This window comes from Rhinoderma darwinii, chromosome 5, assembly GCF_050947455.1.
Source record: "Rhinoderma darwinii isolate aRhiDar2 chromosome 5, aRhiDar2.hap1, whole genome shotgun sequence".
In the NCBI taxonomy this organism is placed as follows: Eukaryota; Metazoa; Chordata; class Amphibia; order Anura; family Rhinodermatidae; genus Rhinoderma; species Rhinoderma darwinii.
The window spans coordinates 302,509,573-302,534,629 of record NC_134691.1 but is presented as its reverse complement, the minus strand read 5'-3'; the positions used below and the strand labels follow the sequence as shown (position 1 = coordinate 302,534,629).

The following is a 25,057-nucleotide window of genomic DNA, read 5'->3' as shown; positions in this document are numbered from 1 at the left end:
ATGGAACAGACACTCATCCCTAAATATACGGAAAGGCGTCAGTAGCCAATAGAAATGAATGGGGCCGCAATTTCATCCTCAATTACGGATCCATAATTATGGATGAAAACTACAGTCGTGTGCACGAGGCCTAAAACTGAGTCATTCTATGATTTCCTGATGCAGAATATTAATGGCTGATATGAAGGCAGTTTGAACTGTCAGCGTCAGTAGTACTATAGTTGGAACTACATGTCCCAGAATGTTCTACAATGTGAATTTACAAAACAAATAAAAAAATGCAGTGTTCTGGGTATCAGCCACTCATGAGTAAAGACTTTTTGATGGTATCCACATGGATATAATCCAGGGGTGGACAACCTATATATGCAACCTGGGTGGTTGCAAAGGAGCCAACGGTCGTCAAACAATAGTGCTTCCTTCTGTATATTAGATTGCATGTAAGGGACAGAGATTATGAATTTCATGGCTCACAATTACTGGTGGATTGTAATCCACCAAAACAATTGTTTTAAGTGTAAAGGATTCACTATTTGGACATGAAGGAAGTGCTCTATGATAAGCTGTTGGAGAGTTGTCTGTGTCCGTCCCTGATTTGAGCAGTTTTCTCCTGCCAACCCCAAGCAGAACAGTACCAACCCAAAAAAAAGAAGTCATTTTGCGAATAGTTATATAAGACAAAATCTCTTTGTTTTTGACCAAAATGGACTTCACTTTACTTTTTGTAAGTTTTGAGTTGACCATACTTTACACCACCTCAATAGCAACATAGGTGCCAGCTTCTAAACTTAAATAGCAAACTGAAATAAAAGTTCTGAAAGGTAATTTTCTTTTTGTGATATCTTGTGTTAAAAAAACTTAATGTGCTCTTTCATTTTACGACCCGGTTTTTGCACCCAGGTGACTTTCAAAAATTGTTCTCTTCCTGTACTGAAGCTGAAGGACAAATATCTATGAATCTACAAAAAGTAACTTGAATAACCTAATGAATCCCTTAGGTATGAATGTTCAGATAGAGCATATTCTTGAAATGAGTTTCAAGCCCAAAAAAAAATGAGAAGATAAACAGAAAAATAATATACAAGATTGAAGCCATGAAGTAATAAGCTTCTATGAGAATACAGAATTGAAATCCAAAGGGAAATCAGCCCTCCAAAGTGAGATGACAGATGCTGAATATATTGCTTAAAGATACAGTGCTACCTCTAAGTAAATGTATATGTCAATACAAATCTCATCATGTTCTATCTATCCATCCCGATGGACTTCTCAGCTGCTGATAGAGAAATATGATCACATATTGTTGAATACTGGTGTTGATGTATTCTTCAAAAAATTACTAGATTCAAGTTATATGATTTCCTCTCTGGATAACTAGGACTTCTGAAGCAGAGATGACGTTTTGTTAGTATCAGACAAGATAAGTGGCAATTACTAATAACAAATCTTATGGGAATATGGGCCATGGTGGTGTAGCAGAGTCAGAGGAACACACTAGACCTCCAGTAGCCCTGAGTTACTCAATACTAAATTCCTGTAAGTACTGGTATCTTCACTATATACCTTATTATCACAGTCCGTACAAAATATCGGAAAAGTTTTCATTGACCACATAGAGCTTGTAAGGAGTTTGATAGAATGGCCTTTCAGTAAGATAACATGAGCCAATATTGGCCACCAAGAGGATTAAGATTCCAGATAAAATGCACCCAAAAGTTAATTGTGCAATTTATTTTTAATTATGTATCTATGATCTCTTTTTTTGGTTTGTACATACAGTTTAGTTTACCAACTGCACCTTTTTTGCGCACTTTAGGGGCTTTTCATATCACACTTTTGGTTTACTTTTATCATATATGTCGTGAAAACTCCTGACGTACACACTAAACATGTCTATAGGTTTCCATTGTCAGGCAGGGGCCAAAAGAGTGTCCTTATATTCTCTGTCTGGCCCGTATACATTAGTATACTGAAAAAAAAAGCTGTGGAATACTATAGTAGACTATGCGATTCATCCTGTGGAGTCCAATAATAAAAATATACGTTAAACATATAATTTTTTTAACATGGTAGCCTATGGGGGACAGATGCCACTGTATGGCATCCATCACCGGCATCAGTTAAATTGATAGGTCGTGAACTTTTCATGATGTAACCGTTAAACGGATTCTATTATGGCCTACGGATGACGTATGCGCTAAATGAAGGCCTTAGAGTGGAATCCATCACACATAGACTATAATGGTATCAGTTTAATGCATGTATGTCACAAGAGTTTATAATATATCTGCTTAATGTATACCATTATAGCCGACATTGCGCTATATTCCACTGTTAGGCATTCATCAAAGCCTACGTTTAACATATCCATCGGGAGCTTTTTTCGGCATTTACGTCAATTGTAGCCTTAAAATCATGATGTGGACATCTCATCAGTAGTATATTTCTAGGTCAAGTTTTCTTTCTTTTTACAAAATATTTATTATAGTTGTTTGCAAAGGTATGAGCACTCTCTGCCAAATAGTAGGCTTCCCATCCTCTTTATAGTAACACTCCAGGATACACTTTGTTATGCTAATGCCGGACCCAATTGGGAGATACATGACACAGGGATCATCTTTTTGTCATGCTCCTTTCCCTCAGGCCTTGCACTAGGCATGACACAGTATATCGGTTTTGCCCGGAGTGTTTCTTTAAGATTCAATTATCTTTTTATAGTCACTCGAGTAGCTACTGAAAAAAGTAACCGGCTGTGAAAGAATTTATTCAACTCTGGAGTTATCGTTACTCGACTTGGATTAAAGACTAACAAGTTATTTCCGAGATCTCACAAAACAAAACAGAGGATCATTTTGAAGGATGCATGTCATATTATATTTGTTTTCTGCAAGCTGTTACATTAAGCAAATGATTAGTATTTGTGCATTAACATTTGTATGCAGATGTCATGTTTAAAGAGGAATTCAACTTTTGACACTTTTGTCCCATTACACTTGGCACCTGAAGTGTTAACAGTTTGTAATACTAACACTGCTCTGCAAGAGCAGATAAGCAGGTCCTCAGAGCTGTACACACTGACACTGTCATCTAAGCAAACACTGCAGTCTCCTCAGTCACTGTCATAGCAATTGTTTTTGGGGACCAATCTGTTAAACTTTTAACACTACAGGTGCTCAGTGTTAACAGTGAAATTCCCCTTTAATGGAAAAAGTTATTAATTGACCATAGAACGGACATTTAATAGGTGAAGATCAAATATTTACCACACAGAAAATTATCATAAATCAAAAAACTTGAATACAAAAATGCCATAAAAATGTCCTAAATCTACACAAGCTGCATATTGATCTACAGCCCAAAAATAAATAAAAATACAAACAAAACCTTTTGCAGAATTACATGGAACACATTATATATAACAATATCTTTGAATATAGACTAAACATTTTTAGAAGTAAGAACTCCATATTTAGAAAAACAAGGTGTAATCAAAAAGAGGGATTGAGCAGAAAAGGATAAATACTAAATGTGAGCATGACATAAAGCAATAACAAGACTTTAAACCACATCTTGTCAATTCTGAGATGTCTTGCAGCTATCTGAACTACTCTCCCATGAGACAATAGTTCTGTTCATAGTACTAATAATTCCAAATTAACATTTCCATTGCCCTAAATGGTACATTCAGAGTAAACATTACAACTGAACTGATGTCTAGCATCCAAGAATAATCTTTTATCAGGACTGATCAGTCCAATCAATAAAAAAGATTACCAGAAAGAAAACTCCTCATTTTGTCACCATAGATGCACCGACTGCTCATTATTTTTTTTATAAGCCACATTATTGGCCCGTCTACAGCCACCATCATGAATCTTTGAAGATCACTTACCTTTGTGGCCTGCAAATTTTTTGTTTTCACTTTGTTTAACAGTTGAGTGCACAAACTTGTCTTCAACCAGAAACAACTATATAATGGAGAGAGGTCTCTTTAAATTAGGGCATCTAGTGGGTGTTATAGCAAACAATAAATGGCCCCTCCAATTTGGCGCTATGAGTTGCATGCTGTAGTGCCACACTCAACTGATTGACTGAGAGGGATCATCTGTCCCAATCTACAACTCCTTTACAAGCCCATAGAGCAGGTCAAGTGACCCCCTACCAACCACTCAGTACATCTCTTAACCCTGTGAGGACCGAACCAATTTTGGCCTTGAAGACCAGAACAATGCTTTAAATTCTGTTCTTTGCATTCTGGTGGTTATAACTTTGAAATGTTTTGTTCAATGTAGGTGTAAGAGGCTTTGTTTATTTCTGGATGAGTTTTTACTTTATGTAGGTAACACTTTGTGGTACATATACATTAGCGGTTTATTTATAGTACTTTTTATTTTGGCTATAATGCAGAAAAAAATTTGGTTACAGTTGTATATATGTAATAATGTTTATTAATAGCAAAAATGGGCAATTGTGCATTTTTTTATTACCATTTTTATTAAATTATTTTTTTTATCACTTTACTTTTTAAAAAAAAAATAAAAAAATCCCATAGAGGGATTTTTAATTTAGATTTTTTTTTTTAACTAACAGTACACAGGAAGATGTTAGGGCATGCCTACAGTAAGTATGTCCTAACAACAGGAAATATAGTTATACAGCCCTGGGTTCTTTCAATGTCTGACCAGGATACCCTGTGATAAGATCACTCTTTTACTTTGAATGCCGTAATCAGCATTGATTACGACATTCAAAGGGTTAATGGCGGAGATCAGAGATTCATTAAATTGGGTCTGCATTCCAGCCGCTGCCCCGCTCCTGATGGCATTGTCAGCAGAACGAATAGTCAAGGCAACTGCCTGCCACTCAGGACTAGCATACTCGCCCAGTGCCGTCAACTAGTTAAAGAGATTTATTTATTTTAGACATTTATGGCCTATATACAAGCTACATCCAGGAGGAGACTAAAGGGAGAAGATGCCATACTCTATCCATTGAAGCCTATAAAAGTTACAGAAAGAGCCACATCCTATCTCTTAATCCATTCTCCTTCTAGATGTAGCCAATGCCAGTTACCTTGGTTTACAGAATGGGGTACAGGGAACTCCTGTTGTCCTAATAGGTGAGTGTCCTGAAGGAGGGATCCTCACTTATGGGACATTTATGGCATATCCACGTCACATGTCAGAAATGTCCAAAGTAGTAAAATCAAATTAAGCTCTAAATAGGCAGTTTAAGGGGGCATTAAGTAGGAGACATAGGGCCCGCTATTTCAAGTGATAGATGCCCTTATTTAAAGAGATATCTGTCCATGACAAATTCTCTTTACAAAAAATCTTATAAACAATTCACAGTACATCTCAACAACAGACAATGTTAATATCAGAAAATACATCAATCCACGCAATGATTAATAATAGTTTGAGAACATTTGCTCCAACTATGTAGACTATGAAAATTTGGTAGATCCCCAACAAGTTCAGAAATCCTTTGAGTGCTGAGGACTTACAACACCATCTTATAGTTTAAAGAGAATTTGTCCTAGTATAACTCCACTGTTGCCGGTCTAGAGATAATACGTATGCATAATTTCATTATAGCAGTTATTTGTGCCAAAAATGGTGTAGATGCAAGAAGTTAGCCCTGCCGTACAGACTTAAGCTTTTCAAGTGGTGGCTCAGTTATGAAGTGCTGCCCAGTGATTTGGATAATACCACTTTCTGCAGTATCGCCCCAAACATTAAATTGTTCTGCAAAGAAAATTAATGATACATAATTCCCACTGTGCACAGTAGCTCTAGAGGTCAATGTTTTGCATATCAGGTATTATAATGTCCTAATATTTGATTTCTAGACCGGCCTAGGTACTGGTGGTGGTAACTAGCAGTCCGACATCATGGAAGAACACACTTTCAAAAAAAAGTTGTCTTGTGACAGGTTCTCTTCATAAACTATAACCAAATGATCCTAGTCTGCATTATTTCTAGACTTACATTACATCAGAATAGTTCATAAGTTATGTCAATTGTACAATGCGCACTAGTGACCATTTTCAACTTGCAGTAAATTGCAGATATGATGTCATCTGAACATAAACCAGTTGGTCTTTGCGTCATTAAAAAGAAGAGACTGTTCGATGTGGTGAACATATAGCATTTGGGAAATGCAATGCATTGACCTGTGGGACAATTTCCCCTGCCGAAAGCCAATATTGCACCATGAAAGTACAACTAGCAAAGTTTCCTGTGTTAACGGGACACTAAAGCTAATTCCTGTTTATCTCCATTATTGATGCAGTAATATGTAGGCTACTGTTCTCTGTAAGCAGTCACTGTTCGCTCAGAGGGACGGTGTGACTATAATGCTTTTAAAGGAGTATATTGACTAGAAGTTTAGAAAAAATATGTGCCCCATGATCATTACTTTATCTCACATGTTCTCACCATAAATACATATTTGTAGTTCTTTATAGAAGTTAATATAGTCACATAGGTAACTTTTAGCTAAAAGTGATTTGGCCAGAATTTGTCCCATCCAATCCCTCTAGTTGCCAAGCCTATTTGCGCTTATTTAATTATTTCTATGGAGGGAGGAGGGGTGATTGGTTTTTGGATGTATCCAATGCCACCACGGAAAAAAAAAACAGGGACATTTAAAAAAAATACAAAAAAGAATCAATTCAACCAACAATCATTTTTTCCGACAATGGATGTCTGGCAAGATCTGCTGGCGCCTATACCCACATAGAAACAATGAGAGGTCCTGCTGACTGTATGGGCATCTTTACTTTATAAAGCTTTCTTCTTTAGGTTTAGTGCGCCTTTAACGCAGAATTGTATTGTACCATTAAATACGAAAGACTTCAAGAAACAAGTCAACCCTTTCAATGCCAAAAGAAAACCCTCCATGGGGCAGCATCCTCGCTCTGTAAACCAATAAGTGTGAACAGATAACCTAAAAATCATTGGTCAAAGCTAAACTATCCCTAGAGATAATTCTAAATCCCTGCTTTCTAGCCACTGATCATGACTGCATGATCTAGTACAGATGTCTATCACCAGCTACCTCTAGCTGGTACAATACACAGTGCTTCCTCGGGTGGTGCCCATAGGGAACAGGTGAAAACATCAGGACACAAACCACAGAGCAGCAGCAGATGTAAAACTTGTAGTAGACTAGTTCCTCCCTCCCCATCGCAGGGCAGTTTACCTCCACCACCAGCGCCAGGGGAGTGTGACAGCTGTGTGCCCATCAGTGCTCTGCCCCACGCCCCAGCAGCAGCCACTCACCATTACGTTGCCCTGCATTTTGACCGTTTTGATCATCGGCTTGTCCTTCATGTTGTCTCCGTGTCTCTTTCTCTCAATCCATTCGAGTTTAGGAAGCAGCTCCCTGTTTATGATTTCACATGTCTGCACTGTGTAGCACTGGGTGGCCACCTCCTCCTCCTCCTCCTCCTTCTCCTCCTCCTCCTCTGTCTTGTGGGCTTTTGAATGGGAGTTATCAGCCTCATTGAGGAGGGACATACTAAAAGGAATGACAGTTCCCATCTGATAAGAGGAATGCCAATTGAATACAACGAAAGGGCAATGAAGATTTGTGTATATTTCAAGAAATCTCATCCCTGCAGATTATATCTTCCCCAGACTAGTTGCTTGACTATGTTACATGAGAAAGATGAGGAAGGACAACTGTATAATACAGAATAACTGTTTAGATATTGCCAGGGGAAATATGTATAGAAAAATTTGCATGGGTTGCATTATAAGACTGTTTTTACCTGACTCCCAAAATCCACACATTCAAATCCACACGTTTCCTATTGCATGATAGCCGAATAATATAGACTATCAAAACAAAAATATTTTAAAAAAGCTGCATGGGTTACATGTAAAGACACCCCTTTTTACCATTTTTCCCAAATCCACTCAATAGGTCCTTTGCCCCCCTCCAAGCGGCAGATATTTAAAGGACTGTTATTCCACCTGAATACACTGCCGATTTACTAAAACTACTTAAACTCAATGTCCACCCTTGAACAATATTTAGTTTTTTTTTAAATGTAAATTGGTCCACAATGTTATGTTCAATAATTTCACAATAAAACTTATGCTGATCTAAACCATTTTTCTGATAAAAAGCCCCAAATTCCCTGTATATGAGTTTAGGAAATTACTAGTTAGTAAATTTAATAGATTCCTTTGCACACCCAAGTGGTGGATGAGGGCAGCCAGAATGGTACTGTACCTTGGTACCTACTGTATTATCCCATGTACAGTACCACTGCACAGCGCCTTGGTCCCTTCTTGTGATTGTGGGTTTTTGCGGTCAGACCCCAACCGATAAGCAAGTGACAGCATATCCTAGTGATATCCCGTGACTTGCTAGGAAGATAAAACCTCTTTTACTCTATGTCCATGTAGGAAAATGGATTTCTGTAGTGGTAAAGGAGAACTCCAGCTGCTATACAGATGTTTTAACAAATGAATCAGCAAGTATTCTGAATATTCCTAATGGATGGGGAAGATGTAATGTCTAAAACGGAATGATTTTGATGAAAGTAGGTTGCTTAATGTTAAACATTTTAAGTGATCTAGGAGGATTTAGGGGTTGCATTTAACAACATTGGTGATCTAGGATGGTTTATAGGTTAATGATAATAATTCTGTTAGTCTGGGGTAGTAATGATGCTACCAACAAAAACATCCTTAGTGATAATTCTGTTAGTCTATCTTGGTTTAAGGGATTACAAATTGTCTTTGTGGCATTATATGATAGTGAATGGATTATCAGTATTGTTCCTGGTGGTCTAGGGTTTTTTAATGGGTTGATGGAAACATTACTGGTGGTCTACCTTGGTGAAAGGGGTTAATTAAAACATCCTTGATGGTCTATGGTGGTGACGGGTCTCAATGTCTCATGCCTGGTATCTGCTGGGTTGCTTATCGCGCCAACCTCCAACGCTGTTCTGTTGTGATCAGACTCTAAATGCAGTCCGTCTATCTCAGGCTCCTTGTGTTAGTTTCCCTTATCTGCCCTACACTGATTATAGAGATTAGTACTGGGCAAGAGGTAGAGAGGACTGTGCAGCTCTGCTTCCCCATATGGAAGGTCCTGTCAGTAACATATTGAGATCTATTTTTTTATTTATGTTATATAGGTATTTAGTGTGTCTATATCTCGTTAGTTATAATAACAGCCATTATTCCACATCAGTTTTCGGATGTGCTCAGCTATAAGGGCGACTGTATGCAGTATATCAGTATATAGCATCAAGTATGTAGGTTTAGCTTTTTTTTTTTTTCAATAGGATTTTACATTCATATTCTTTTTTATATTATCATTTATGTTACTATTCCTCATAGAGTCGCTTGTATAAGGGGCTCAGCAATGGGGACTACAGGAAGTATATAAAATAATCTAGTAGGTCAATTTAAGAGATCTCTGAAATAAAGCTGTTGTTATTCCATATTATTTTATAAATATAGCACAGAACAAGTAGTGAGTGTCCACATGCAAGAAATTTCGATGGTGGATTTAGGGGATCTGGTAAAAATAATAGTATTTTCATTCAACTCACGTAAGTTTCTTTAAACATACTTTCCCTAGCATTACTCATTCTTAACTAAACAGATGTCATTTCTCGTCTTTCCACATGTAAAATATGAGGAAGCATCTTTGCAAATAGTACATGGAAGATATAATCTGTATGGGTGAGATTTTTGGGAGTATATACAAATCTTCAGTGTTTTTTGAGGCTTGATGTAGAATTAAGCTCCCTAAAATCTAATCTCATGAAAACAACCTCTGACCAGGTGATGAACTGGTTGTCGCGTGTCAAGCTTCTCTAACTCCTGGTGATCAGCTGTTATAATTTGGGAAAGACACATCTGGCTTTACGTTGTAGTTTATCATGTCAGGCATTCAAATTAACTGCTAACTGTGAAATACATGGTCGGGCCGGGTCCGCCAGAGTAAGAGACAATCTTTGTGATAGGCCCTTTGCCTTGGCTCATAAAAGACGTCCATATGCCCTAATAGAGCATATGCAAAGGGGTAAGCCACTTGAGATGACCCTTTGACCTCCGGCACACAAGACAGAAATGCTGCAGAATTGTCTTGCGGAAATTCAAAAGCGTTTACGCAAGATAAATTGACATGCTGCAGATGGAGAATCACACAGATTAATTTCCGCACATGTTTTCTGCTGATATTTTCTGCAATGTATGGATGAGATTTGTTTAACGTGAACCTGTCACCAGCATTTCACCTATTAAACCAGCAATACCTTGTGGAAGTGGGTGAAAAATCATTTCTATGTAAACTATAATTATCTTCTAAGTCGGCTCTGTACTTTTAGTATTCCATTTTTTAGTGTTCCCGTGCCGTATGCTAATGAGTATAGAAAAGTCATATCTTCATTCGAAAAGAGCCATATCTTCATTCCTCAAGCTTTTCCAAGTTAACCCCACCTCCTTACTTTTGATTGACAGCTCCTCGCCTCCCCCAGCACACACGAAATCCCGCGCTTGTGCATTGATGTCCAGTTCTGGTGCATGCGCACAACGGGACACCATAATGGCGCATGCACAGAAACTAGATTTGAGACCCGGAAGAAGCAGGGAAGGGTGTTAGACTATACATGATGGGCGCATGCCCGCTATCTCAGACAAGATTTCGACATTCAGGGCGGGCCAGCTTTCGGCGGCAATGAATTTTGGACAGCAGCGGCCAGCGTGGGGTGAGTAGAGTTCAATAGGTGAAATGCTGGTGACAGGTTCCCCTTTAAATCTCATCCACTTTGCTGCTACTTTAAAACGCTGCGAAATTTCCACATGGAAATTCTGCAGCATTTTCGTCTTGTGGGGAGGAGACTTTTAAGAAAAAACAAAGCAGTTTTAAAACTTTAACTGTATATAAATGTAGATAATTATATAAATTTTAACATTTGCAGTCACCTAAACTAGCTGTTAGCTACCCTATGGTGACTTCCAAAGCTAGGAGAAGGTGGCTTGCCAAAAATGGCACCTCCATACTTAAACTGGTCTCTTCATCCACATTATCAGCACAGGGAATATCACCACCATACCATTATTCTACAAGCCACATTAAGCTTTATCACTTCAAATATTTTCTACAGCCCACACTATTTTAGTTGCCATTTTCCCAGCAAATATCCTGCCACAGCCATCTGATGTGATGGTTTCATAATCCCCATTATTTGTACAAGAAACAGTAGACGGGCACGCTGATTATTCTGGCCATTTTATAAAAGAGACTTCCCCCATCCTCAACTTCTGTTTATGCTGTGCCTAAATTCTCACCTTCCAGTTGCCCCAATAATGATTTTGTTTCTTTTACCCACCTCCCTTTTATCATCAACCCTTTCACACAGGTGTCAACTTTGACATATTCAGGAAGCATGATGCCCCGTAGTGTTGCCCCATATATTTGCAGCCCATGTGAAGAAGGAGAGGGGGGCCAGTAGGGGACATCTTGGCAGCATTATGGGAGAGGAGAAAGATATGTGATCCTCCTCCTGTCCCTGTATGGCTGTAGATGACCCCAAGGAGAGTGGTAACATTAACTTTTGGTCATGATATCAAACCCACCCCTATCAATCAGAGAGAATAATTGCTCTTTGATTGTCTCATATAGGGGGATCTTTTTACCCAGAAAACGAGTAAGAAGATGAGCAGTAGCTCATCTAATCACATTTCTGCGTCTAATTCGGTCATTTATTGACACTACAACACAGATATTTACCAGAGTCCATATTATGGCATCAAATAAGTTGCATCAAACACTCGTACACACACAAACATGTTATGAAACGTCCATCCCTTTAAGATTGCTAGGACTACTAGTCTAGCTTCTGGGCGACTGGTTTTAGTTGCAGAGCCTATATCACTTCTCTTTCTTCCTATCAGATTGAAGAACTGGACCTTGACTTGTCTCTGGCATACCCTTTGCTTGCTGATTTGGATATTCTGCTCCCGGCTGGTTTTGACATTTTTGCTCCCTGCTGGTTTTAATCTGCAATTCCTGGAATAGCCTGCAGTGCACCTCTTGTCCACCACCGAATTCTGTTAAAGAAACCTGGGTTCTATGCAGCCAAATCCAACCTACCTTGCGGTGGGCTCTGGTGACGACCATGGAGTAGCCTTAGAATCTGCTGATCAGAGTTGTGATGGATTTGAGGAAGCGGATTTACTTGCATGCTTGTTCCAGACAGTCTCCAGCTGCTTTTGGTGAATCACTCACATAGCAATTCTATTAACTTTCACTCTGGGAATTGCTCAACTAGTGATTCCATAATGAAACATCAATAAAGTTTATACATTTTACACTGTCCCTATACTGTCCATACCCGATTTTTATCCTAAAATCCACTAACAGCTTCTCTACCCGTTACAGAGATATTCGTTACATGCTACATTCATAGCGACACTGATTATCACTAGAGGAATATATAATACATTTTTGATGGATGAAATAGATTTCTGCAGAGCACATTTTGTTTGCATAAGGGGTCTGCTTGTGCATGCATTTTAGTCGCAAAGTTGAGTTTTAATTCAATTTTTGCTTATAATTATTGTTTGATGCAAAGTTACCTGAAGGTGGCTGTCTGTATAAATTATTAAATTGTATTGCCCTGTGCAGCATATATTTTTAACACATTTGTGGATGATAGCCAAATATTCCTCTGTTTTCTGTGTTTTTGAGAGCACAAACTCTTGTTGATGTAGACATTTGTGGTATATACAGTATAAACTTTGCAAACCTTGATCCATTATTTTAACATTGTTTCTGTGTGTAATAGTCTGCTTGTGTGTGAGTTTTAAATGGATGTTTTTTTATATTCCTGTTTGTAACAAAGTTACGTGAAGGTGGACATGGCTGCCAACAGCTTGTCAAGACATTGTCAGGTTGCTTGCTTTCAGGAAATTTATAGAGTTTGGCGGTGCACTCCCTTTTTTAGGTATGTAATTTCAGTATTTTATAGGTTGTTACTTTAAAAAAAATAAAAATTCCAGCTTAAAACCATATTTTTGGTCTTTTCAATTCTGGTAATTTTTGAAAATATGTGGTGTGGACATAGAACTATGTGGTATGTGTGAACTCTGCACATGTTGAACTTTCATTTTTAGGATGTGTGGTGCGTCTAATTTTCTGCTTGGGTCACACTTTTATCCATAAATCTGTATGTATTTTTTATGAAAGATTAGACTTTGACACAATATTGCATGACGGTGACTGTATATAAAGAGCTGAGAGGCATTTTGACAATGTGCCAGTTGTTTACCTTCAGAAAATACCTAGGCCATAGTATTATTTTTTTCTTTTTTTTTTGTAATTTAGGTTTTATTTGTATATGTCAAAAATGTGAAAATTGTCCTGGCTATCAGATGCGCAAAATATCCCAAAGAACCTTGCAGCGAAATTGTTAAGCCTCACCCCTTTTGCTAAGTCAGACCCCCTTTCTAGACACTTTTCAAAACTGTCTAGTGAAGCGCAAAAAGTATCTAAATAATAATACATAATAAATCTGGCGCAAGGCATGTACGCCAGTTATTTGGCGCAAATTGAGTCAGAATTCGGGCGCATTTAGCTTAATAATCTCCTCCTTATATATCATATTGTCATAATATATGAACGTTAGACCTGGTACACCTTTGTCTGCCTACATGTCTACTCTTGGCAGAATTTTTTAACAGACACAGAAAATGGTTTAAAAGCTTTGTTCAATTTCTGTAGTTGCTGCAGGTTACTAAAGGACACACGTTGTGTTTCTATGGTTGCATACTTTTGCCAGTAGTTTCCTGCTTTTGTCTATTACCAAAAGTGAACAGGGGATATGATGCTGACAAGATACAAATTAATGGGGACGAAAGATCAAATGAATGGGGACGAACGATCTAATAACGATTGTTCATATTGTTTTTTGTTTTATTGTTGTTCATAAATTCCAATCATTGCTCCATTTAATCTGATCTAACATTACCGATCGACATGCTGTATTGTGGATCGGCGCTCGTTAACCAGGCAGAATATCTGCCAGTGCCAAAGAGCCTTTGATGTGGGGCTGCACTCTCTCTACCTGCAACTTTAAGGTCATGCCAAGGCCAGAATTAAAAAAAAAAGGATAGTTGTAAATATACTAAGGGCCTGTTTGGCTACAATACCTCCTGCTTCAATACATTTGCAGGATTGTTTTTCTTGATAGAGCATTTATATGTTCTGGCAATAATACAAACATTACTTAAAAATCTTTCACATTAATTATTTTAAATCACTCAATTAATTACAAGGTCCCTGGACATTTCTTCAAAAGTTCAACAACTTACAGTTTTATAAGTCTGTAGAATGAACTCCATAGGCAAACTATAGTCCTAGGCTATGTTTAAAGAAGGCGGATGCGCTGCGTAAGGGCATGACCACATGTAGCGGAATTGCTCTGGAATTCTGGAAATCCGCAGCGTACACGTTTCTCCATTGCCTTCCACAGCTTTTTAGTTGTGTTCGTTTACACGTTTCCGCTGCGTAGCATAGGCTGCGGCGCGGAATTTGGTGTCCGCAGCATACAATGGTTGTTGCGGACGTGTAGCGGACTTGTTGCGGACTCATTGCGGAATTTCTCCATTGACTTCAATGGAGATTCAAAATTCCGCAATGAAGTCCGCAGATGTTATGTAGATGTTATGTGTTCTGCGGAGCGTATTGGTTTTACTAACATGACATTTCTTCATTCTGGCTGGACCTATGTATTTCTAGGTTTACAGCCAGACTGAGGAAGTCAATGGGGCTCCCAGATTCTGTGCGGCATTGACGCGGACAGTGGCGGAAGAAATCCGCCACGTCTGGGCATGCCCAAAAGGTACACAGCATATCCATCCTGGTCCTAGAAGGGAATTCCAGACGAAAATCTGCACCAAATTGTAGTGCAGTTTTTTGGACGGAATGTCCGCTGCGTAAAACAGCAGGTAAAAAAAAAAAGGCTATACTTACCCGTACAGGTTTTACCTCCCATTGAATTCAATGGGGAAAACCCACAGCAGAAAACCAGCAATTCCGCAACATAAATTGACATGCTGCAGATTTAAAAAAACTGCACCTGTTTTTTTGGGCAGTTTTTTTTTTGGATGATCCATTGAGTGTGGACTTACCCTTTCTGCAAATTCCATTCAGATGAAAAGAACTGATTTTCAGTCGCAGACATTTCTGCAACAAAATCTGGCATGTCTGAATACACCCCTAGGCTGTGTTCACATGGTACATTTTTGTTGCATTTTTAGAATGCAGTTTTTTGTTTTGGTAGATAAACTTCCATGTCTCCCAGGCCAGGACCACACACAGAGTTTTGATGCAGTATTTGGCTTGGTTGTTTGAGCCAAACACAGGAGTGGACACCAAAGAATGGAGATGCATCAGTCTCTACTATACACCTTTTCTTTCCCTTACACCTCTTGCACACGATCGAGATCGGGCCGTGAAAAAGGGTCTGTCTGTTGGCCGGATTTCCCGGCCCGACCACGGTACAGATGAACGGACCTCCTGGCATCGTAGACATTTATGATGCTAGGAGTCTCTGCCTCTCCACGGAACACCTGTTCCGAACTGAACAAAATGATACAGTACAGCGCAGCAGTTCCGTGGGGAGACAGAGACTCGTAGTATCATAAAGGTCTATGATGCCAGGAGTCCTGTTTACCTGTACTGTGGTCGGGCCGGGAAATCCACCCGACACACGAACCGTTTTTCACAGCCCGATCTCTGGCGTTTGCAAGAGGTATTAGATCCACTTCTGGTTGGTTTAAAAAACTGCATCAAAACTCTGTGTGTGATTTTACCCTCAACGGGAGTTCATCAATTCAAACAAAAAAATGCATGCTAAAACGCAACAAAAAAGCACCATGTGAACCCAGCCTAAAGGACAATGGTGCAGCCACATGTGCTTGGTGCTTTATGCTGCACCCACCTTCCTTGAGCCTTTTAGCTTGTGTACCCATCAGTTTAGCATTACGTCCCCTTTCCACCTTCTAAATGCCTTTATTTAAAGTGGTCTGCGTTATGAGACATTCAGATTGAGCCCATGTTTCCTTATTTGGTTGAGAAATGTATGAACAGCTTCTTAGTGAAATCACATCTTCGTTCTTTGAGCGGTAACCTTAGATTTGCTGTTCTGCAGATCTTTCTCATCTCTGATTATGTCCTTAGGCAATCGATACATTGAACAGAAAGGAATCAATGTGTCTATCAGTAAAATCCATCATGTGCGGCTTATGGCAGATATAAACCTGTGTGAATTAAACAACACAAGCTTGCTCTTCAAACAGGAACATTGCAAGTCAAGTCACATGCACAGGTAAAGGGCCTAATAGCAGTAGCTGCTTCCCCCGCTCTCCTCCCGTCCCGTGTCCTCACATCAGACCGGCCACTGCTCTGCCACTTTACAAGAAAGCTTTTTATTCTTTGCCTAGAAAGAAATCACACGGAACGCTGGAGATCCTGAAAGAGAAAGCTTGCTATTAAGTGGATCTTTGTGTGGGGCTAGAGATAGACTTGCTATAAAATACTGCTTAATAAATTTTGTATGGGGGAAAGCTTGTTTGCATTGTTATATGTGAAATAAGAACTTTTCTATTTGATATGGCCTATGCGGTACATACTGCAGTATGTCTGTCACTTTATGCTTAGCGTAGCTGGATTTACATAAGATCATAGAATTGCATACAGACATAGCAGGGCTGGAATTTATTGATTAACTGTTTTAACTCTCTGAGTTAAAGGAGAACTCCAGCAAAGACAATCATCAGTACAACCCCCCCTGCAGGGGGCCTTTTTTAATTTGAATGGCCTCTTTTTCAGTAGGCAGAGGAATGCAATCCATATACGCCTACGTATGAGTGTGTCTGTCAGCCACAGATGCCTCAATATCATTGTGCTCGCCACAGATGCCCCCAGAACAGCATGCCATCCACAGTGACACACGGATGCCTTCATAACAGTGCTAGTCACATTGTCCCAAAAATGACAGCCACACTGCCCCTAGGGGGCTAACTTCATTGCCCCCCAGAGTGCAGGCCAAACATCCCAGCAGGCAGTGGTGTCCCTACCAAAGAGACAGACCATGGGACTGCTAAGGCGCCGGTGGTGTGTAGCTCTTGTTGTGTTCAATAGTAGCCGTATAAATCCATATACAGTAAAGTAGGCGTCCCATTTGTGGCTGCAGACAGGCAGATTTTTATCATTTCACTCTATGACTGTGTGAAAAAGCAGCAGTAATTTAAAGCTCTATGTCTAAAAAATGCAGCTCCAACCCCTATAAGGATACATTATTAAAATGACATTTGGCTTTGCTCTCAGTGGGGAGTGGGGTCCTTTCTGAGTTTGGCTATGGGGCTTTTTGATTTCTGTGTAGGCCCCTACTCCCAACATATGAAATTTGTGCACTTGGAAGGGTAAGTACAAGTGCCTGCACCCTCAATAAAGAGCAGGAGACATGAGACGATGTTACCACTGCCAAGCATTGAAGCAAGGGAATTCATTTTTTTTTAACTTTTATTTGTAGGGGACCAAGTGGGAGATCAATCACTTGATGCGGTAAATGCATTGGACCTGGACCTCTAAACATCTGCTTTTTTTCCTTTTTGCACACCCTGATAATTGTGCAGGGGACATAAATATATACTACAAGCAATACATTTCTCCCTAAAATCTAAAAATTAACCCCACATTCAAGGCCCTCAGTAGTCCTGTCCTGTCAGGTTTTTCCAAATTCTTTTCAGTCTATTTGTTGCAAAGCAGGGTTTCTATAAATATATGTGCCATTAATTCACTTTCAACGTTTATCAACAATGTTCCCTCTATGTATTTATTTATTTTTGTAGAAAAAGTAACACTTTCCAAAATAAAATAAATACAAAAACAGATAGCATATCCGTAATAACTTGTATTACACATAATATATCACTACCCTCTCCCACACATCTCTCCCCCATAGACATAAGCAATGAGCAGCCTCCTAATCCAAAATCACCGCAAAATCAGATCAGTCCCTCCCAATTGACCTGTATCTAAATGTCATCAATATTTTTTTTTTCTTAAAATGAATCTCCCTCAATTTCTCCAAGTAATATATTTTGTTAATTAGCCCCAAGGGGAGGCATAACTTACCTGTTAAATCCCCCATCGCTCTAGCGCTGCCACTCCGGTTCATCGCCGCCTCTTCACTGCTAAATGCCGGTCTCTGTTTACTGAGCTGCAGTGATGACATCACGTGAACACACTTGACCGCTGCAGCCAATCATTGGCCTCAGCAGTGACTTGATGAAGCTCCCTTGAAAACACATTTCATCAAGGGCCCTAAAAAGCCACAGTCACTTTACATAGTCAAGGGCCTTTTCAGTATTTACCGTTTGGTTAAATTTAGCCTAATCTAATACATCTAAGATCTTACTCATGTTTTTAATTCCTTAACAAATCCTATCTTATTCGGGTGAATTAAGTTGGGCATCAACATGGCTGGCCTGTTAGCCAGAATCTTTGAGAGATATTTAATGTCTTGGTTTATAAATGATATTGGGCGCTATGACCCAGGAAGCAATTTATCTTTCCCATTTTATAGTATTACTTTAATAAAAGCTCTTTCTCATGATTCCAAGTATCTCCCTGTTTTAATAATGTAGTTGAACAAAGATGTCAGTCCATTCACTAAATCTCTAAGTACATTAAAGAACTCGTTCATATAGCCATCGGGGCCAGGTGCTTTATTTGTAGCCGCTTGCATCACCACTCCACTTCCTCTGTTGTAATCTTTGCATTAGGCATTTCAAGTTGGGTCTCTAAATCAACTGGGGCCAGAAATTCTTCCATTCTCGCTTCATTGCATACTGGGTAAGAGTACAAATCTTTGTAATACCTAAAAAAATTGTTTTATCTTATTAGGATGTCTGTATTTCTACGTGCACTTGTTTGTCCTATAAAGCTGTTATGAGGTAACTTCTCGACTCTTTAGTCATATTAGCTCACAACTTGCCAGTCTTATACCCGTATAAATAGTATTTATATACCCCAGTAGATGTATAATAAATTTGTATCTTCCCCATAACTCATCGTTTTCTCTCTTAGCAGAAATCAATCTATCCCTAATTTTGGGCATAGTTATTATTCGCTCTCCAGTAATTGTTGAAATATTTTCTCTTTATAGATTTTGTATTGACATATTATTTCCCCTTAGAATCACTTTGATAGTTTCCCAATATAAGATGTGTCAACTATATGTTGTATATTATTGGCCTTAAAATCCTGATACCACTTCAAGGACGTGGAGAAGATCTTATCGCTCAAATATAATTATTGCCAGAACTTGTGGCTAAATCAACTGAGATCCCAATCGGAGAATGATCCGATTTTGAAGGATGAAATTTTGTCCAAACAATCACTGGAGGCGAATCCATCATTTAATATAGACATTGTTCTTTGAGAATGAGAGGAAACAATAGTACTATCTCTCCGCAGGAGGCTTAATCTGCCAAACATTATGCAGTGAGCAATTATTTACCAATAAGCTCAAGTGGTTGGAGTTTCCACTGGAGGCCTCATTCATAGACCTATCCTCATTTAATTTCATGACATCATAAAAGTCTTCTACCCCAACCTTAAAGGTGGTAGCATCTTCCAACAATATATCCCTTGTATCTCTAAGTTATGAAAAAAAGCTGTGTGGTTGCTATTCAGAGCATAGACACTATAAATTCTAATCTCCAACCTCGGAAACGTAATACGAATTATAGCCCAGCCATCTGCCACTATTGTCTCTACCAGATTCCATAATTTGAGCCTTAAGATTTTTGTATCTCAATATTGCAACACCTGCTTTTTTTTCCTATTGAAGGAGATCCATAACTAACCACTACCCAATTCCTGAGAAGCTTTGCAGGTTTATGCTTAGTAAGTCTCCTTAGAGTTGTTTCTGTATGAAGTTTTTTTAAATGCCGAATTACATTATCTCTCTTAGCAGGTGCTGCAATTCTCTTCACTTCCCAGGTGACTATTTGTAATGACTTCATTTTAGCAACCTGATAATGAGTCTGTATGTCCCAAACAGGCTCCAGTGCTCATGTCTTCCACATAAACACAAGAAAAGGCCATACTTACTAAAAAAAAAAATCCCTGTTCCCCATCCCTCCCCATCCCCCTTTACCGAGAGTCATTAAAATAAATACAGACGAAGCAATCATTATCTTGACTCTGATAACTTGCTGCAGGGTGATAATTTATCATTTAAGTTATTAAAAACCATTGAAAAAGTTTCTGGTCACTGTGCATTTAACGCGTTAAAAGCCAAGTTGAAGATTACGAAATCTGTAAATATGCATAAACCATTCAAATTACTGGATAACTTATGAACCCAATGCAATAACAGTGCTTTCCTTATAATGTAATATATGAGAAAGGAAGAAAAAAAATAATCAGGACAGGCACAGGTGTAAAATCACGCTTACTACTTTAGCTTTTATATCTGTTTGTTTCCCCTTCTCCACTGTCTTCCCTCTTCTCCTTATCCTTTTCCTATTACCATCCATCCTTTTATCAAGCGATACCATATTTTAATTCAAAGTGTTCACATTCTTCTTTGAGACTTGCCACGTACAAGGTGCAGTGTATAAATAGTGATCATACCACTCACCCTCATATCAGCAGGGCCATATTTACAGCTCACGAGGCACCAGGCACTAAGCCTGAATACGCCGCATTAAAGGCCTATTTACTTTAGCCAATTACCATCATGATTTGCTAGTTTCTGACCAATTATAATGATATTTGGTCAGTGTTAAAGGAACAGTGTCATCACAAATAATTTGTTTATATGTTAAAGATGTTAGTGCCTTAATATAAACGTTTATTTACATTTGTGTGTTTGTGTTTTACTGTTTCTTATTTTCACACTTTTTCTTCCCTATGGGGGCTGCCATTTTTTGTTCCATTTCTGTGTGTGTCGATTAACGACACACACAGACATGGAATACGGCAGCCACAGTCCCATAGGGACTGCGAACGGCTCCCGTCCCATTGACTGCCGTGTACGGCGTCTGTGTGGGAACTGCGCATGCGCCGCTCCCACACAGTCCTATTCGAAATTGGCGCCGTCCGGCGCCATTTTCCTGTGGACCGGAAGTCGCGGCTGGACAGTAATATTACTACTTCCGGTCGCGGCTTCCGGACAAGTGCACATGGAACAGCGGCAGCAAAGGGAGCGGACGGGCCGCGGCGGCAGGAGCAGGTAAGCGATTTCAATGTATGTTAGTGTTTGTGTGTGTTTACTACTGCATGTAAACCTACTACACTGTGGGTTACCTCAAAAAATGGCGACACACAGTGTAGGAGGTTAAACCTTTCAAACCCCTCGTTTATCCCGGCACTAGCCAGGATAAAGGAGGGGGGGATGCTGAGAGCTCACTAGAGCGATAGCTTTTAACCCAATGTTGCAATGCTGCAATTTTGGGAACTAGCTCCAAACAGCTCCATCTAGTGACCAAAAATGGGTAGTATTATAAATTTGAAAAAATTTATAATATTTCCTGACTCGCGAAAAAAATAAAAAAAATTTGAACAATGTTTAATCACCCACACACTAAATGTTTAAATTTTAAAAAAAAAACATGTTTTTGGGGCGACACCATGCCTTTAACAAAGGAGAAAATCTGATCTTTGCTCTGCAATTGTGATGTAAAAATAATTGTTATCAGTAACACGATTGATAAATGTGAATGCCGCTCATAGTACTAGGGGCCTCCCAGAGCAGTATTGCTTGGGGCAACATGAAGGCACGGACGCATTTATAAAATAAATTTTTGTTTAATTTTTTTAAGGTTATTTCTGGATATGTTTTTTGGTATGTTCTCCTCCCCCTCTTTTTTTTCTGCTGCAGTGGTACTTACCATGGATTCCAGATGTCTCTGCTCTTCTGCCCAGCACATGGATTTCTCTTTGGATTGGTCAGTTACTCTCTGTGGCAGGAAAAAAACAGCTTCTAGACTCTTCTGATATTCTGCCCAGCAGCTGGAATTGTTTCCTGATTGGCCACCAGGCCTCAGCGGCGGGAAAATTTGTATTTAAAATAGCCTGTTTCGGCGGGTCCTCTGGGTTTTTGGCTCTCAGCTATTGCTGGGTGGACAGGTTTATTAAATCAGATTTATTATTATATGTGATATATTTTATTGGTTTCAAATATTTATGTTTTTTTTATATTTTTGATAATTTATTATTATTATTTGTCACCCTTAATAAAGCATTACAGCCTTTTTATCTACACATTTTGTCCTGTGTTTTATTTAGTGTATTATTATTGGTATTATATTTTTGAATTGTGTATTGTACCATCATGAAATTTACACTTGGCATTAATGCCTAGTGCACAGTCCTGTCCTGGTGTGGACTGTGATCACCCAAACTCATGTGTTCTGCTGGGAAATACAGGGCGTACTATGCTGTACCAGAATATGGAATTTGACCAAATAATACCACCATACTGTGACTAAATAATATCACCATACCCTGAATGAATAATAACACCATATACTGACTGAATAATATCACCATACCGTAACGAAATAATACCACCATGCACTGATTGAATAATACCACCATATACTGACTGAATAATACCACCATATACTGACTGAATAATACCACCATATAATGACTGAATAATACCACCATACACTGACTGAATAATACCACCATATAATGACTGAATAATACCACCATACACTGACTGAATAATACCACCATACTGTGACTGAATAATATCACCATACAGTGACTGAATAATATCACCATACCGTAACTAAATAATAAAACCATACACTGACTGAATAATACCACCATACCCTGACTGAATAATACCACTATACCATGACTAAATAATACGACCATACACTGACTGAATAATACCGCCATAAACTAACTGAATAATACCACCATACACTGACTGAATAATACCACCATACAGTGACTGAATAATACCACCATACACTAACTGAATAATACGACCATACATTGACTGAATAATACCACCATATACTGACTAAATAATATCACCATACACTGACTGAATAATACCACCATACACTAACTGAATAATACCACCATACACTGACTGAATAATACCACCATATACTGACTGAATAATACCACCATACACTGACTGAATAATACCACCATATACTGACTGAATAATACCACCATACAGTGACTGAATAATACCACCATACAGTGACTGAATAATATCACCATGCTGTGACTGAATAATATCACCATACTGTGACTGAATAATATCACCATGCTGTGACTGAATAATATCACCATACTGTGACTGAATAATATCACCATACTGTGACTGCATAATACCACCATACACTGACTGAATAATACCACCATACAATGACTAGATAAAACTTGTGCGCAACCATGCGAACATTTCAAAATGTCTGATAGGGAAACATTGAAGTTGATGCGCATGTCGTCCTAATGACAAAATTCTAGCCTTATAGCCAAGTCTACCTTCCCACATAAGCAAACTATAACTAAGCCCCGCTCCGCCACACCTTTTATTTAGGATGTATTCACACGTTACGTTTATATTTTGCAACAATTTTCCCAAAATTAAATGCAGCAATAACTGAAATATGGCTGAAACACGTGAATATACTCTTACAGTAGGAATTCACACAGCGTAAACACTGTGGATTTAATGCAACAGATTTAATTGTGGAAAATCTGCAGCATAAAACCGTAGCAGCAAAGTGGATGAGATTTGAACAAACCTCATCCCTATACAGAAACCGTTCATAAATTGACCTGGAGTGCATTTTTTTTAATCTGCAGTATATCTATTAATGTTGTGGAATCGCTGCTCTTGTATTGTGGGTTTAACCCATTGACTTCAATGGGGAGGTAAAACCTGCAACAAAGAGCCACATGTTGCAACTTTTGCCACAGAAACATTGCCATTCCACCGCAAAAATCTCAGATGAGAAAAAAAAAGCTTTTTTTTATTGCAATTTAATAAAAAAGCTTATACTTACTCCCGCCCGTAGTCATGGCGACGCGTTATTCTGTTCTGAGTGCAGCCAAGCCTACTGGGATGAGGATTCATCCCATGTGAGAGCGTCATCACAGGAGGCCTGGCTGCGCTCAGAACAGAGGGACATGTCACTATTACTACATCTGGGAGTAAGTATCAGCTTTTTAAAAATTATTTCTGCAGTCTTTCCGCAGCGGACATTCCACCCGAAAAACTGCACCAAAATATGGTGTGGTTTTTCAGGTGGAATTCACTGCGATTTCAAGGGAACTACTCTGTGTAGTTTTATGCAATGTATCCACCCTGTGTCTTCCTACCCTTATAATCAAGTTGCTCTCCCACACAAAAATTATCTCTAAAGAATCCTTTCTCCCCCATACATAACATTTGCAGCCAAGTTCCCCTCCCCACATATGATTTATAATAAGCTCTTACACCACAAAATAAACTATACAGAAGTCCCCCTCCCCACAAAATAGATTTATAAAGAATCCCCCCAAACTCCTATAGCATTTAAAGCAATGTCCCCTCCCCCACAAAAATCAATGTCCCCTCCCCCACAAAATCAATGTATAAAGAATTCCCACACATAAAACACTTATAACCAAGTCTCCCCTCCCCACAAAATCGATCCATACAGAAGCCCTATCCTGTTACAAATCTAATTTATCGTTTCCCTCCTCCCTCACAGAACACATAAATTAACAAAGCTAAACTAAAGCTACGGCTCTTACCAGAGTCCTGAGGTCCGTGGAGGAGTCTTCACTGTGGCAGCAGCAGTCGAGGAAGGAGAACTGCGGGAGGCTCTAAGTTGGTGTGCAGGTCAGACTGTGCTGATTGGTGGAGCAGACAGAAGCCCCTGCTGCTCCACCAATCAGCACTCACTTCTCACTGCAGAGGAGAGGAAAAGAAAAATACCCCTCTTTGTCATGTGGCACGTACGTGTACACACACCCCCATCTTTACTTG

The 25,057-nt window shown here is 39.0% G+C and overlaps 1 protein-coding gene across 2 annotated transcripts in view; it reads right to left on the bottom strand.

Moving 5' to 3' along the window:
- The window catches only part of DPP6 (dipeptidyl peptidase like 6), a 1,261,161-nt gene that overhangs the window by 1,093,445 nt on the left and 142,659 nt on the right, over nucleotides 1–25,057 (bottom strand). The window contains exon 1 of one of the 2 annotated variants that reach the window (XM_075827376.1): nucleotides 7,287–7,432. The exons of the other annotated variant lie outside the window; for it this stretch is intronic. Coding sequence (XP_075683491.1) covers nucleotides 7,287–7,337 — 51 coding nt within the window. The 5' untranslated portion in view covers nucleotides 7,338–7,432. Of the gene's footprint in view, nucleotides 1–7,286; nucleotides 7,433–25,057 lie in introns of those variants that run through there. 2 annotated transcript variants of the gene reach the window in all.